At 46.1% G+C, this 16,503-nt stretch overlaps 1 protein-coding gene across 1 annotated transcript; it reads left to right on the top strand.

Moving 5' to 3' along the window:
- The first annotated feature begins 733 nt into the window (after positions 1-733).
- LOC128702612 (anti-lipopolysaccharide factor) lies at positions 734-15,826 on the top strand. Its single transcript, XM_053796922.2, has 4 exons — positions 734-868; positions 7,818-7,970; positions 9,222-9,358; positions 12,494-15,826. The coding sequence occupies exons 2-4, from the start codon at positions 7,825-7,827 to the stop codon at positions 12,604-12,606; spliced, it is 396 nt and encodes a 131-aa protein (XP_053652897.1). The 5' UTR covers positions 734-868; positions 7,818-7,824; the 3' UTR covers positions 12,607-15,826.
- Positions 15,827-16,503: the final 677 nt, after the last annotated feature.

The raw sequence follows: 16,503 nt of genomic DNA, 5'->3' as shown, positions 1-16,503 counted from the left end.
AGGTAATCAGTCCCTCAGTCTGGAGTCGATGTGTTCAGTCCATCAATCTTGTAGAATGTACAGCATAGGGCCGTAGACGTGGCTTATATACTGTAGTGAGGTGAGGTGAAGCAGGCGGAGGCGGGGTCATAGTGGTACCATCCACTAGTCGAAGTAGGTCTTCGTCCAAAGGTTGAACAAGTGTTGAAGAATTCTTTGTAACAAGATCCCTACCATAAGAATGGAGAAACACTACAGAAGGCCTACTGGCCCATACAAGGCAGGTCCTTACCAAAACGACCCCTACCCAAAGCTTTGTAGATGAATGGTTCAGAGAACCGACATGTTGATAAATTAGACACATGTGCAACTCTTGGGTATCAATAAAGATACGTTGCCACAATAAATGTCACATTAGTTGCACTTGTGTCCTTTTACTTTACATATTGTCGGTAATTCTACCAACTTTATTACATGGTAATATTAGTTTAATGAGTGCCAGATGTGCTATCACGCTCCGGGATGCACATATACGTGCCTGTGCATGCATGTGTGCATCCCCTGAGGAGCATACTGTTTTCAACTTTAGCTACACTTGTAGCTTAGCACTGTCATGTGTCTCAGCTCTCGTATATGAGAGATCAAAACGTTTAGGTACAGATGATATTCCAGCATTAAAAGTCGAGAGTCCCAGAGATATCCACTAGGATTCTCGACCATGCGTGAACCGTAGTCCATGTTTTATCAACACTGACAAAGCAGAGTTAAGGGATGTAAAAATTTTCCTAGAACATCTGACGAACCAGGTAATATAACCTGAGTGAGACGCCACAACCACCAGTGCTGCCCCATCGCTCGTCAGCAGAACAGTACACAGCTTCACTAACAGGTGCGTAGCTTTCCAGGCGCTATTATCATCCTGACACTTGCCACAGGTCGTTTCCCGACGCGGGTTTTAGTCATATGCTGACCCGCAGCTGGAGCTTTTGGTCATCTGACCGAGGCCTTCTACTGGATAATCCGTCCACCCCCTTTAAAAATTATGGTTATAATTACACAATCACGACTTAATAGTGAACTTTACTGGTCAAGGCTGAGTGTTTATTTCTGATGTTTAACATAATATACACAAATTAAAATATTAGTATAGATTTATATTATTTTCTTGTTGATGTTGCGAAAAAAATATCACTGGACACCAGTGTAGTAACGGCTGGGGTACCAATGTAGTAACTGCTGGGGTACCAATGTAGTAACTGCTGGGGCACCAGTGTAGTAACTGCTGGGGCACCAGTGTAGTAACTGCTGGGGTACCAATGTAGTGAATGTTAGGACCAGTGCTGGGTACCAGTGTAGTAACTGCTGGGACCAGTGCTGGGTACCAGTGTAGTAACTGCTGGGACCAGTGCTGGATACCAGTGTAGTAACTGATGGGGTACCAGATGTAGTAAATGTTAGGACCAGTGTTGGGTACCAGTATAGTAACTGCTGGGACCAGTGCTGGGTACCAGTGTAGTAACTGTTGGGACCAGTGCTGGGTACCAGTGTAGTAACTGCTGGGGTACCAGATGTAGTAAATGTTAGGACCAGTGTTGGGTACCAGTATAGTAACTGCTGGGACCAGTGCTGGGTACCAGTGTAGTAACTGCTGGGACCAGTGCTGGGTACCAGTGTAGAAACTGCTGGGGTACCAGTGTAGTAAATGTTAGGACCAGTGCTGGGTACCAGTGTAGTAAATGTTAGGACCAGTGCTGGGTACCAGTGTAGTAACTGCTGGGACCAGTGCTGGGTACCAGTGTAGTAACTGCTGGAACCAGTGCTGGGTACCAGTGTAGTAACTGCTGGGACCAGTGCTGGGTACCAGTGTAGTAACTGCTGGGACCAGTGCTGGGTACCAGTGTAGTAACTGCTGGGACCAGTGCTGTGTACCAGTGTAGTAACTGCTGGGACCAGTGCTGGGTACCAGTGTAGTAACTGCTGGGACCAGTGCTGGGTACCAGTGTAGTAACTGCTGGGACCAGTGCTGTGTACCAGTGTAGTAACTGCTGGGACCAGTGCTGGGTACCAGTGTAGTAACTGCTGGGACCAGTGCTGGGTACCAGTGTAGTAACTGCTGGGACCAGTGCTGTGTACCAGTGTAGTAACTGCTGGGACCAGTGCTGGGTACCAGTGTAGTAACTGCTGGGACCAGTGCTGGGTACCAGTGTAGTGAATGTTAGGACCAGTGCTGGATACCAGTGTAGTAACTGCAGGGACCAGTGCTGGATACCAGTGTAGTAACTGCTGGGACCAGTGCTGGATACCAGTGTAGTAACTGCTGGGACCAGTGCTGGATACCAGTGTAGTAACTGCTGGGACCAGTGCTGGATACCAGTGTAGTAACTGCTGGGACCAGTGCTGGATACCAGTGTAGTAACTGCAGGGACCAGTGCTGGATACCAGTGTAGTAACTGCTGGGACCAGTGCTGGATAACAGTGTAGTAGCTGCTGGGGTACCAGTGTAGTAAATGTTAGGACCAGTGCTGGGTACCAGTGTAGTAACTGTTGGGACCAGTGCTGGGTACCAGTGTAGTAACTGCTGGGGTACCAGATGTAGTAAATGTTAGGACCAGTGTTGGGTACCAGTATAGTAACTGCTGGGACCAGTACTGGGTACCAGTGTAGTAACTGCTGGGACCAGTGCTGGATACCAGTGTAGTAGCTGCTGGGGTACCAGTGTAGTAAATGTTAGGACCAGTGCTGGGTACCAGTGTAGTAACTGTTGGGACCAGTGCTGGGTACCAGTGTAGTAACTGCTGGGGTACCAGATGTAGTAAATGTTAGGACCAGTGTTGGGTACCAGTATAGTAACTGCTGGGACCAGTGCTGGGTACCAGTGTAGAAACTGCTGGGATACCAGTGTAGTGAATGTTAGGACCAGTGCTGGGTACCAGTGTAGTAACTGCTGGGACCAGTGCTGGGTACCAGTGTAGTAACTGCTGGGACCAGTGCTGGGTACCAGTGTAGTAACTGCTGGGACCAGTGCTGGATACCAGTGTAGTAACTGCTGGGGCCAGTGCTGGGTACCAGTGTAGTAACTGTTGGGACCAGTGCTGGATACCAGTGTAGTAACTGCTGGGACCAGTGCTGGGTACCAGTGTAGAAACTGCTGGGGTACCAGTGTAGTGAATGTTAGGACCAGTGCTGGGTACCAGTGTAGTGAATGTTAGGACCAGTGCTGGGTACCAGTGTAGTAACTGCTGGGACCAGTGCTGGGTACCAGTGTAGTAACTGCTGGGACCAGTTCTGGGTACCAGTGTAGTAACTGTTGGGACCAGTGCTGGGTACCAGTGTAGTGACTGCTGGGACCAGTGCTGGGTACCAGTGTAGTAGCTGTTGGGACCTGTGCTGGGGACCAGTGCTGGGTACCAGTGTAGTAACTGCTGGGACCAGTGCTGGGTACCAGTGTAGTAACTGCTGGGACCAGTGCTGGATACCAGTGTAGTAACTGCTGGTACCAGTGCTGGATACCAGTGTAGTAACTGCTGGGGTACCAGTGTAGTAACTGCTGGGACCAGTGCTGGATACCAGTATAGTAACTGCTGGGACCAGTGCTGGATACCAGTGTAGTAACTGCTGAGGTACCAGTGTAGTAAATGTTAGGACCAGTGCTGGATACCAGTATAGTAACTGCTGGGACCAGTGCTGGGTACCAGTGTAGTAACTGCTGGGACCAGTGCTGGATACCAGTGTAGTAACTGCTGGTACCAGTGCTGGATACCAGTGTAGTAACTGCTGGGGTACCAGTGTAGTAACTGCTGGGACCAGTGCTGGATACCAGTATAGTAACTGCTGGGACTAGTGCTGGATACCAGTGAAGTAACTGCTGGGACCAGTGCTGGATACCAGTGTAGTAACTGCTGGGACCAGTGCTGGATACCAGTATAGTAACTGCTGGGACCAGTGCTGGATACCAGTGTAGTAACTGCTGGGACCAGTGCTGAATACCAGTGTAGTAACTGCTGGGGTACCAGTGTAGTAACTGCTGGGACCAGTGCTGGATACCAGTATAGTAACTGCTGGGACCAGTGCTGGATACCAGTGTAGTAACTGCTGGGGCCAGTGCTGGATACCAGTGAAGTAACTGCTGGGACCAGTGCTGGATACCAGTGTAGTAACTGCTGGAACCAGTGCTGGATACCAGTACAGTAACTGCTGGGACCAGTGCTGGATACCAGTGTAGTAACTGCTGGGACCAGTGCTGAATACCAGTGTAGTAACTGCTGGGACCAGTGCTGGATATCAGTGTAGTAACTGCTGGGGTACCAGTGTAGTAACTGCTGGGTTACCAGTGCTGGATACCAGTGTAGTAACTGCTGGGACCAGTGTTGGGTACCAGTGTAGTAACTGCTGGGACCAGTGCTGGGTACCAGTGTAGTAACTGCTGGGACCAGTGCTGGATACCAGTGTAGTAACTGCTGGGACCAGTGCTGGATACCAGTGTAGTAACTGCTGGGACCAGTGTTGGATACCAGTGTAGTAGCTGCTGGGGTACCAGTGTAGTAAATGTTAGGATCAGTGCTGGGTACCAGTATAGTAACTGCTGGGACCAGTGCTAGGTACCAGTGTAGTAACTGCTGGGACCAGTGCTGGGTACCAGTGTAGTAACTGCTGGGAGCAGTGCTGGGTACCAGTGTAGTAACTGTTGGAACCAGTGCTGGGTACCAGTGTATTAACTGCTGGGACCAGTGCTGGGTACCAGTGTAGTAACTGTTGGGACCAGTGCTGGGTACCAGTGTAGTAACTGCTGGGACCAGAGCTGGATACCAGTGTAGTATCTGCTGGGTTACCAGTGTAGTAAATGTTAGGACCAGTGCTGGGTACTAGTGTAGTAACTGCTGGGACCAGTGCTGGGTACCAGTGTAGTAACTGTTGGGACCAGTGATGGGTACCAGTGTAGTAACTGCTGGGACCAGTGCTGGGTACCAGTGTAGTAACTGCTGGGACCAGTGCTGGGTACCAGTGTAGTAACTGCTGGGGTACCAATGTAGTAACTGCTGGGACCAGTGCTGGGTACCAGTGTAGTAACTGCTGGGGTACCAGTGTAGTGAATGTTAGGACCAGTGCTGGGTACCAGTGTAGTAACTGTTGGGACCAGTGTAGTAACTGTTGGGACCAGTGCTGGGTACCAGTGTAGTGAATGTTAGGACCAGTGCTGGGTACCAGTGTAGTAACTGTTGGGACCAGTGCTGGGTACCAGTGTAGTAACTGTTGGGACCAGTGCTGGGTACCAGTGTAGTAACTGTTGGGACCAGTGCTGGGTACCAGTGTAGTAACTGCTGGGACCAGTGCTGGGTACCAGTGTAGTAACTGCTGGGACCAGTGCTGGATACCAGTGTAGTAACTGATGGGACCAGTGCTGGGTACCAGTGTAGTAACTGTTGGGACCAGTGCTGGGTACCAGTGTAGTAACTGCTGGGAGCAGTGCTGGATACCAGTGTAGTAACTGTTGGAACCAGTGCTGGGTACCAGTGTATTAACTGTGTTCAGTCCATCAATCTTGTAGAATGTACAGCATAGGGCCGTAGACGTGGCTTATATACTGTAGTGAGGTGACGTGAAGCAGGTGGAGGCGGGGTCATAGTGGTATCATCCACTAGTCGAAGTAGGTCTTCGTCCAAAGATTGAACAAGTGTTGAAGAATTCTTTGTAACAAGATCCCATGATGCTGCAGTGTCTGACAGTTGTGATGAATGGTTTGAAAAACCTCACTACAGTATATAAGCCACGTCTACGGCCCTATGCTGTACATTCTACAAGATTGATGGACTGAACACATCGACTCCAGGTTGAGGGACTGATTACCTCATTCTCCTCCTCTCCTTACGCCTTCCTCTTTGTATTGGACTGATGAAGCCAGTGTATTAAATGCTGGGACCAGTGCTGGGTACCAGTGTAGTAACTGTTGGGACCAGTGCTGGGTACCAGTGTAGTAACTGCTGGGACCAATGCTGGGTACCAGTGAAGTAACTGCTGGGACCAGTGCTGGGGACCAGTGTAGTAACTGCTGGGGTACAAGTGTAGTAAATGTTAGGACCAGTGCTGGATACCAGTATAGTAACTGCTGGGACCAGTGCTGGATACCAGTGTAGTAAATGTTAGGACCAGTGCTGGATACCAGTATAGTAACTGCTGGGACCAGTGCTGGGTACCAGTGTAGTAACTGCTGGGACCAGTGCTGGATACCAGTGTAGTAACTGCTGGGACCAGTGCTGGATACCAGTGTAGTAACTGCTGGGGTACCAGTGTAGTAACTGCTGGGACCAGTGCTGGATACCAGTATAGTAACTGCTGGGACCAGTGCTGGATACCAGTGTAGTAACTGCTGGGACCAGTGCTGGATACCAGTGTAGTAACTGCTGGGACCAGTGCTGAATACCAGTGTAGTAACTGCTGGGGTACCAGTGCAGTAACTGCTGGGTTACCAGTGCTGGATACCAGTGTAGTAACTGCTGGGACCAGTGCTGGGTACCAGTGTAGTAACTGCTGGGACCAGTGCTGGGTACCAGTGTAGTAACTGCTGGGACCAGTGCTGGGTACCAGTGTAGTAACTGCTGGGACCAGTGCTGGGTACCAGTGTGGTAACTGCTGGGGTACCAGTGTAGTAAATGCTGGGACCAGTGCTGGGTACCAGTGTAGTAACTGCTGTGTTACCAATGTAGTAACTGCAAGGGTACCAGTGTAGTAACTGCTGTGGGACCAGTGTAGTAACTGCAAGGGCACCAGGGTGGTAACTGCAGGGGTACCAGTGTAGTAACTGCAGGGGTACCAGTGTAGTAACTGCTGTGGGACCAGTGTAGTAACTGCAAGGGTACCAGGGTGGTAACTGCAGGCGTACCAGTGTAGTAACTGCAGGGGTACCAGTGTAGTAACTGCAGGGGTACCAGTGTAGTAACTGCAAGAGTACCAGTGTAGTAACCACTGGGGTATCAGTGGTTTTTGCCCTGCCACATCACTGGAGTACCAGTGGTTTTTGCCCTGCCACATCACTGGAGTACCAGTTGTTTTTGCCCTGCCACATCACTGGAGTACCAGTGGTTTTTGCCCTGCCACATCACTGGAGTACCAGTGGTTTTTGCCCTATCACATCACTGGAGTACCAGTGGTTTTTGCCCTGCCACATCACTGGAGTACCAGTGGTTTTTGCCCTGCCACATCACTGGAGTACCAGTGGTTTTTGGCCTGCCACATCACTGGAGTACCAGTGGTTTTTGCCCTGCCACATCACTGGAGTACCAGTGGTTTTTGCCCTGCCACATCACTGGAGTACCAGTGGTTTTTGCCCTATCACATCACTGGAGTACCAGTGGTTTTTGCCCTGCCACATCACTGGAGTACCAGTGGTTTTTGCCCTGCCACATCACTGGAGTACCAGTGGTTTTTGCCCTGCCACATCACTGGAGTACTCCATCTCTTCAGAGATGGAGTATACACGAGGTTTGAGCGATACATTACAAGTACATACAGCTGTTTAGGTTCAAATTTGCCATTTTTCTAACATGGTTATTAAATCTGGAATTGTTGAACTGTACCGCGTGAAGTCTAAAATGCCTCTTCTGGTCGGCTTCAAACTTTTCGTATAATTTTTTTCCATATGAAGCTTCACATTGATTTTGGGTTAGGTAAGTTTAATTTGCCAATATTCAACAGAGAGTTATTGTGCACTAAGAGGAGAATGTCTCTTTTGATAGGTTTCAAACCTTGGCTGCTGGTGTGTCTCACTTATAAATTTTTAATGCAGGAAAATATGTAACACTTTCTGATCGCACAGCAATGCATCTAGTTTTATAATGTTACAGTGTGAAGATGTCAGCCTCAGTGGTGTCAGGAAGGTGGTCAGGAGGGCTGGTGTTGTCACTGCTGGTGGTGCTGCTAGTGGCTCCCTCACCAGCACCAGCCAAATCCTTCGACTTCTTGCAGATTGTGTCTTCACTTGCAGACAATGTGATCACGTAAGCATTTGTTTCCTCTTATTTTTGACACAGTATATTTTAAACACACACACACACACACACACACACACACACACACACACACACTGGAGGACAGAAGGGTCAGGAGAGACATGATAACGACATACAAGATACTGCGGGGAATAGACAATGTGGACAGAGATAAGATGTTCCAGAGAGGGGACACAGAAACAAGGGGTCACAACTGGAAGCTGAAGACTCAGACGAGTCACAGGGACGTTAGGAAGTATTTCTTCAGTCATAGAGTCGTCAGGAAGTGGAATAGCCTAGCAAGTGAAGTAGTGGAGGCAGGAACCATACATAGTTTAAGAAGAGGTATGGCAAAGCTCAGGAAGCAGAGAGGGAGAGGACCTAGTAACGATCAGTGAAGAGGTGGAGCCAGGAGCTGAGTCTCGACCCCTGCAACCACAATTAGGTGAGTACACACACACACACACACACACATATATATATATATATATATATATATATATATATATAGATATATATATATATAGATATATATATATATATATATATATATGTAACCACGAACGAGTGTTATTTAATCAGTAACAACACTGCGACTAGCTGGGGGATCGAACCCGTGTATGTTTTAGTATGCCTCATGGTGAGTGAAAATCCACGATGCTCTAATCCACGGAACCATACAATCCTACAAGAATCACGCACCCAGCAGAGCTAGGTGTTGTACCATAATACGAGGACATACGATGGTGTGGGTGCCTCAGAGCTAATTTCATTCTACTCCCTGTTTGGTGTACTAGCCTCCATGAGCAGTATTATACTGCCTCAACAGAAAATTTATATACGGGATTTTAGATTAATCTCAGTTAGGTTAACGTAAATTAACCTATATTCACGTACAATTAACCGGCAATCATGACAACGCAAAAATGCTATCTAGGCAACAAATGGATATATAATTCTCCTTCCTACGATCAAACCTAATCCAATTTCTCAAGTGTTGTAAGACTTCTATAAGTTAAATATTGAATATGTCAGAAATGCTCAGACATGTTAGTTCCTTTGTACTTCACAATATTTTTATAACATGTAAATCACACACTATAACCTTTGCAAAGATATAAAAATATATATTTGTATCTGTACTGCTACTACTACTACTACTACTACTACTACTAATAATAATAATAATAATAATAATAATAATAATGCTACAATTTGTTGTTCTCGGTGCTTTGTTTTCTACCTATGATCTTGCCTCAGTCGGCTGTACAGAGAGGATGAGATAGAGCTCCTGGGCCACTACTGCACCATCAGCAGGACACCCTACTTCTACAAGTGGGAGCTGAACTTCCGCGCCACCAGCAGGTGCCCTGACTGGACCACTGCCCTCGGGAAAGGTGGGTGTTTGTGACGTCCTCCGCTTCATGTTTGTGACGTCCTCCGCTTCATGTTTGTGACGTCCTCCGCTTCATGTTTGTGACGTCCTCCGCTTCATGTTTGTGACGTCCTCCGCTTCATGTTTGTGACGTCCTCCGCTTCATGCTCGTTATTACACATCCTCCCACTTTATCCAAACAAATTGTTTAGTTACTTATTCTCCTCCTTGACAATTTTATCTTTCTTCTTCAGAAATGTGATACCGTTTATCCAAATTAATTGAAGCAAGTGTGTCCCATAGCTCGATTGGTAACACACTCAGCTCATACACTGAGGTCCGGGGGGTCGATCCACGGTACGGCTGGAAGCATTAGGACGTATTTCCTTAAGACACCTGCTGTCCATGTTCACCCATCAATAAAATAGATACCTGGGTGTAAGTGGACTGGTGTGGGTCGCATCCTGGGACAAAACTGACCTAATTTGCTCTAAATGTTCAGCATAATTAACAAGCGGCTTTCTATTTACTAGTATGTCACTGATGTCAGCTAGGACTGTATACCTTGTACATGTACTTGTAGTAATAGAGATTATATTATTATTCAAGTTAACAAAATAAAGAATCCAACCCAAATTTCCTATGTACTCTGGTGCAAAAGAGGAATTATTATTTTTAATGTTATTATTCAATATTAATTATTACATTTGAAAACAAACACTAAATCTACACGAGTTGTACAGGTACAAGAGCCCCTGACCTCAGGTAAGTGTATTACCTGGTTGTGAGTTAGACCTGCCTAACATGGGCCGGCAGGATTACTGCGGTGCTCCTAGTTTTTTTTTTGTTTCATATCTCGAGTAAGAGAGAATATATTTTAGCTTCAACGAAGCCACACCGAGACGTAATCCACAAGGGAAGTTTACGACTTCAGGCAGGTATAAGGTTTGTCAGGAAACTGTTTCCTGACGTGGGTCTTAGTTACATGCAGAGCCGGATTAAGATTTTATAGGCTCCTGGGCTACAGGTACTGTGAGTACCCTGGGCTGCAGGTACTGTGAGGCCCCTGGGCTACAGGTACTGTGAGGTCCCTGGGCTACAGGTACTGTGAGGTCCCTGGGCTACAGGTACTGTGAGGCCCCTGGGCTACAGGTACTGTGAGGCCCCTGGGCTACAGGTACTGTGAGGCCCCTGGGCTACAGGTACTGTGAGTACCCTGGGCTGCAGGTACTGTGAGGCCCCTGGGCTACAGGTACTGTGAGGTCCCTGGGCTACAGGTACTGTGAGGCCCCTGGGCTACAGGTACTGTGAGGCCCCTGGGCTACAGGTACTGTGAGGACCCTGGGCTACAGGTACTGTGAGGTCCCTGGGCTGCAGGTACTGTGAGGCCCCTGGGCTACAGGTACTGTGAGGCCCCTGGGCTACAGGTACTGTGAGTACCCTGGGCTGCAGGTACTGTGAGGCCCCTGGGCTACAGGTACTGTGAGGCCCCTGGGCTACAGGTACTGTGAGGCCCCTGGGCTACAGGTACTGTGAGGCCCCTGGGCTACAGGTACTGTGAGGACCCTGGGCTACAGGTACTGTGAGGACCCTTGGCTGCAGCCTCTCCAGCTGGCGTAGGCCCCTGGGATGCAGCCCCTGGAGGTCCCTGGGATGCAGCCCCTAAAACCCCTGCCTTGATTCGGCATGTGTTTTAGAGGCTTTAGTCATATAATGACCCACAGCTGGAGTTTTTGGTCACATGACCGAGGACTTCCGCTGGCTAACCAGTCCACCTTTTTAAAAAAAACATGGTTAGGATTATAATCATTTTATATACAATAATTTTGGAACTACTACTTCTCGATCCGCCGGTACTCTCCCGGCCCGAGTCTTCCAGATGGTGTCCCGGCCTTGGCTCCCTGTCTAGGGAGTGTCGTGAGACCTACTGTGGAAAACTGCATTTATCTGAATGTAACTAATTATGTACATAACAGTAAATGATAACAAAGATAATTATTATTTATCAATGTTACATAGACAAGTAGGAATTTGGGACACTTAGGTCGCAAAAAATGTCCCCCTTCGATACCTACCACTGTCATAACCACAAGTTGCTCTGGACCTATTAATTAAATGAAATATACATACACCAGGAATACTGGTAAATATATAAATTTGTGGACTGTATATTAAAAAATTATTATATATAAATTCACAAATACATAACAGAAGGAAAATATATCTTATTATCACTCACCAATTTGACTGGATATTAAGTTGTATCATACTCAGAAAAACCTCACTAACTAAATTAATGAAAACACTGCTGGCCAGAATTATACACAAATCTAGAGAGCTTATCTGAGGTTCCTGGAGCTGTCTTGTCCAGTCGTCTGATATCTCAAGTTATGCAGGAATGCACATCCAACAATTTCGCCTCCTATTTGAGAGGTGTCAATCCAATTTTAACCTCTAGAGCACGAAAAATTCTTCCCATTATATTAACGTTGTATCCAATTCAAAACCAAGATGGCGAGTCCCGTCTGCGCAGACGCAGGCTTTCCGTTTTCTATAACAAATATTATTAAATACAGTATGGCCATCTATTTACATATAAATACTGAATTTCTGGAAAATATATACAGTATTTTCCACACCTACGTCTCCCATGGGAGGAGGCACAAGTACCTCCTCATCCTCTGGGACCAACTGTCCCCAGCCCAAGCACCATTCCCCACCCTCACAGGGCTTGTAGGGAGAAGCCTCTGGTCTGCCATCTTCCCCGCCACAGGGGAGCTCGTGGGAATGGCAGTCTTGTGAGCTGTAGGTGGTAGCAAGCTCCAGCTCCGGCACCTTCCCCGCCATGGAAGGGCTCGTGAGAGTGGTGTCTGCTTCCAATTTTTTTTTCCGGAACTAGTTACATGCACAAATATTAATAATTTTTATATCCTGTAAATAATTTTTTTCGGGGGGGGGGCATTTATGTAATTTTTATTATAAAATGGTCCATTTTATTTTTTTTATGCTGGTGGCCAGTGTCTTTTTTATACGCATATGTCTAATAGATTTTATATATAGAAGGATTTTTTAATTGAAGTCAAAACAATTTTTTTTGTAAATTACTTTTATTAACGGATGTTGCGTTCTGTTTGGTAATTCCGTCTGTGTTTCCCAGCTGAAGGTTACGTGAACCCTCACAATGCTGAGACGGAGGCAACCAAGGACCTGGTGAGGAAGCTGGTGGAAAGGGGCTTGGTGACACAAGAGGAGGCTTCACCGTGGCTCTGAGGATCCACCAGGAGGCTTCAGAGTGGCTCTGAGGATCCACCAGGAGGCTTCAGAGTGGCTCTGAGGATCCACCAGGAGGCTTCAGAGTGGCTCTGAGGATCCACCAGGAGGCTTCAGAGTGGCTCTTAGGACCAGGCGACCTGTCAACTAACTTTACAGTAGCTGTGAAGTCCTGACAACCACGTCCACCACAGACTGTCAACTTCACCTTACCTCTACCTTCGGCACCAAACTTCGGTGGTCTGGTCGGCAACACACTCGCTTCACACACTGAGTGGCCATGGTTCGATCCCCGGCAAGGGTGGAAACACTGGGCGGGTTTCTTTACACCTGTTGTGCCCCGTTCACCTAGCAAGCATATATATATAGGTACCTGGGTGTTAGTAGACTGGTGTGGGTGGCATCCTGGGGGACAAGATGTGAGGACCACAGAGGAAATAAGACACAGTCCTGGGTGGCTAACACTCCGGGGTTAAAAATCTGAATAAGTGTGACTAGTTAATGGTCCAAGTTGGACCGAAACGTCGTCCTAAGTTTCAGTCTCCTATGTGCGGGTTATTTGTGTATTGTTCCAGTCAAGGTATTGTGACCTTTAATTCTTCAGTATTTAAGTGTTTTTACACTATGTTGTGCTCACTTACAAGGACGATACTTCTGTACGTGGCTCGGGAAATACAAGTACTGACACGGTCCAACAATGGTTATCTTTACCAGAGTCAGAACTTGTTTGAATTTCAAAAATTTCGTGGACCCCCACATGCCAGTAACTGAAATCGTAGACTTTGTTGAGCAAATACATGTCAATTTTTTTAATGGATTCGCTGACTTTTAAAGGATTTGTATTTTACTTAAGCAATGACTGGATTATGAGGAAAATCAAGTGCTGGCTAGAGGAGTAAGATATATCACACTCATGAGAGACAACTACAGACGATGTAGTGTATGCAGGTTCGAATCCTGCTGTGGACTGAGAAATGTGTGTGAATAATTTCGCCTGTTTGCGAATTGAAAAGCATTTGATGAAATAACTTTGCACAAGCCTGGTGCTCCGGGGGTGAGGAGTGGCCGTCTAGTACCGGCTAGGCTCCCATAGTTATCTGGAGTCTGGTTGTGTGGATAAAGTACTGTGTACTTTGATGAAGTTTGTGCAGGTTCGAATCCTGCCGTGGACTGAGGAATAATGATAGCAACATATGTGCAAATTACCTAGGGTAACACATGAGGTCCTTGTTATATCTTATTTAAAGCCTAGCTGTAAGATACGCTAGAAATCAGTCATGATTATAACCTTAAAAATCACCACTCAACTCTCTGAAAATCATTTACAGTAAATGGAGGTGCAATAGGAATAATTTAAACCGAGTTATTTACAGGAACATTAGACAGAGAGGATCAGCTTACAATAATAGGTGGGTATCACCTATTTTTGATGGTATTGACATTGGAATTTTTTTGGTAAGACCCATCAATTGTTTCTATAATGTTACCAGATTCATGTTAGTGTTTAACAATGTATTTCTCTCAATGTCTTATCTGATATAATCTTTGAATCATTTTTTTAAGTTATTATTGTATTCTGAAGATCATGTTCGTCTTAGATATTTTCTCCGATTCTCTTATTAAACTTAAACATGCTTTAAGATATGATTTTGTTCGGATTTCTAACCCTGGAGGGTTAGCCACACAGTATAATCCAAGAAAGTCAGTGCGTCATCGAGGACTGTCTGTCTTATTTCCATTGTGGTCCATTAATCTTGTCTCCCAGGATGCGACCCACACCAGTCAACTAACAATCAGGTACCTGCTTATTGTTAGGTACTGTATGTACACTGTACCAACCACTGTATGTACACTGTACCAACCACTGTATGTACACTGTACCAACCACTATGTGCACTGTACCAACCACTGTATGTACACTGTACCAACCACTGTATTTACACTGTACCAACCACTGTATGTACACTGTACCAACCACTGTATGTACACTGTACCAACCACTGTATGTACACTGTACCAACCACTGTATGTACACTGTACCAACCACTGTATGTACACTGTACCAACCACTGTGTGTGTACTGTACCAACCACTGTATGTACACTGTACCAACCACTGTATGTACACTGTACCAACCACTGTATGTGCACTGTACCAACCACTGTATGTACACTGTACCAACCACTGTATGTACACTGTATGTACACTGTACCAACCACTGTATGTACACTGTATGTACACTGTACCAACCACTATGTGCACTGTACCAACCACTGTATGTACACTGTATGTACACTGTACCAACCACTATGTGCACTGTACCAACCACTGTACCAACCACTGTATGTACACTGTACCAACCACTGTATGTACACTGTACCAACCACTGTATGTACACTGTACCAACCACTGTATGTACACTGTACCAACCACTGTATGTGCACTGTACCAACCACTGTATGTGCACTGTACCAACCACTGTCTCAGTAGTAGTACCAGTTACCAGTAACCAGTGTACCAGTGTGTTCACATTCTCTCCGAATTCTGAGAGTTAACAGTCTAGATTTGAGTGCACCGAATCTGCCTTTCTGTTAAACACTTCTTTCTTTGTATATATTCCTTCCTCAGAATCCGTAGATCACATGAATACAGATCGATCGATCAAAAAATTTTTTTTATCACTTCTATTGTAATCTCAACGTTGAGTTTCATTCGATGAGTTTCATTCGTTGAGTTTCATTCGATGAGTTTCATTCGTTGAGTTTCATTCGTTGAGTTTCATTCGATGAGTTGTGTTATATTATATCTTGTATTGCATTACAGTTTCAGTTATGTAAGCTTCCATTCCAATGTTCTACTTATGTATGTTATAATGTTCAATTGTTGTGTACTTTGACATTGTATAGAATCAGCCCAAGCCATACACCTGCCATCTCTAGTTTGTATTAGTTGTATGTCGGGACGACATACGTTAGCGTCGCCGAGCTCTCAGTAGTAGTACCAGTTACCAGTAACCAGTGTACCAGTAGATGACTCACTACCAACCGTCTCTGCGTGAATCATTGACTGTATTCATATTGCTGCTGACCACAGCAGTATTTCAAACACCCCCTCACATATGGGTACTGTGGTTAGTCAGTCTTACGAGTGAGTGCAAGGAGGCAGGTCACGGCTGTTTAGCGCTTCCCACACTATCCGTAATATACGTACTACCAGCCTACGTGAGTATTTCTTTACCCTATCCACGTGTTCGAACCCCACATGATAACTGTATGTACACTGTACCAACCAGTTTACACTGTACCAACCACTGTATGTACACTGTACCAACCAGTTTACACTGTACCAACCACTGTATGTACACTGTACCAACCACTGTGTGCACTGTACCACTGTATGTACACTGTACAACCACTATGTACACTGTTCCAATCACTGTATGTACACTGTACCAACCACTGTATGTACACTGTACCAACCACTATGTACACTGTACCAACCACTGTATGTACACTGTACCAACCACTGTATGTGCACTGTACCAACCACTGTATGTACACTGTACCAACCACTGTGTGTGCACTGTACCAACCACTGTATGTACACTGTACCAACCACTGTATGTACACTGTACCAACCACTGTGTGTGCACTGTACCAACCACTGTGTGTGCACTGTACCAACCACTGTATGTACACTGTACCAACCACTGTGTGTGCACTGTACCAACCACTGTATGTACACTGTACCAACCACTGTATGTACACTGTACCAAACACTACATTTTATTAATCTTTATTAAGAATATTCTCTTAATTAGACGGATTCTGAGATGCAATAATATTACTGCGGACCGTCTATCATAATACAGATTTTTTTTATGATGGTATTAATATT

Source organism: Cherax quadricarinatus, chromosome 79 (assembly GCF_038502225.1).
Source record: "Cherax quadricarinatus isolate ZL_2023a chromosome 79, ASM3850222v1, whole genome shotgun sequence".
Taxonomy (NCBI): Eukaryota; Metazoa; Arthropoda; class Malacostraca; order Decapoda; family Parastacidae; genus Cherax; species Cherax quadricarinatus.
Note: the sequence above shows the minus strand (reverse complement) of the source record. Positions and strands in the feature narration are given on the sequence as shown.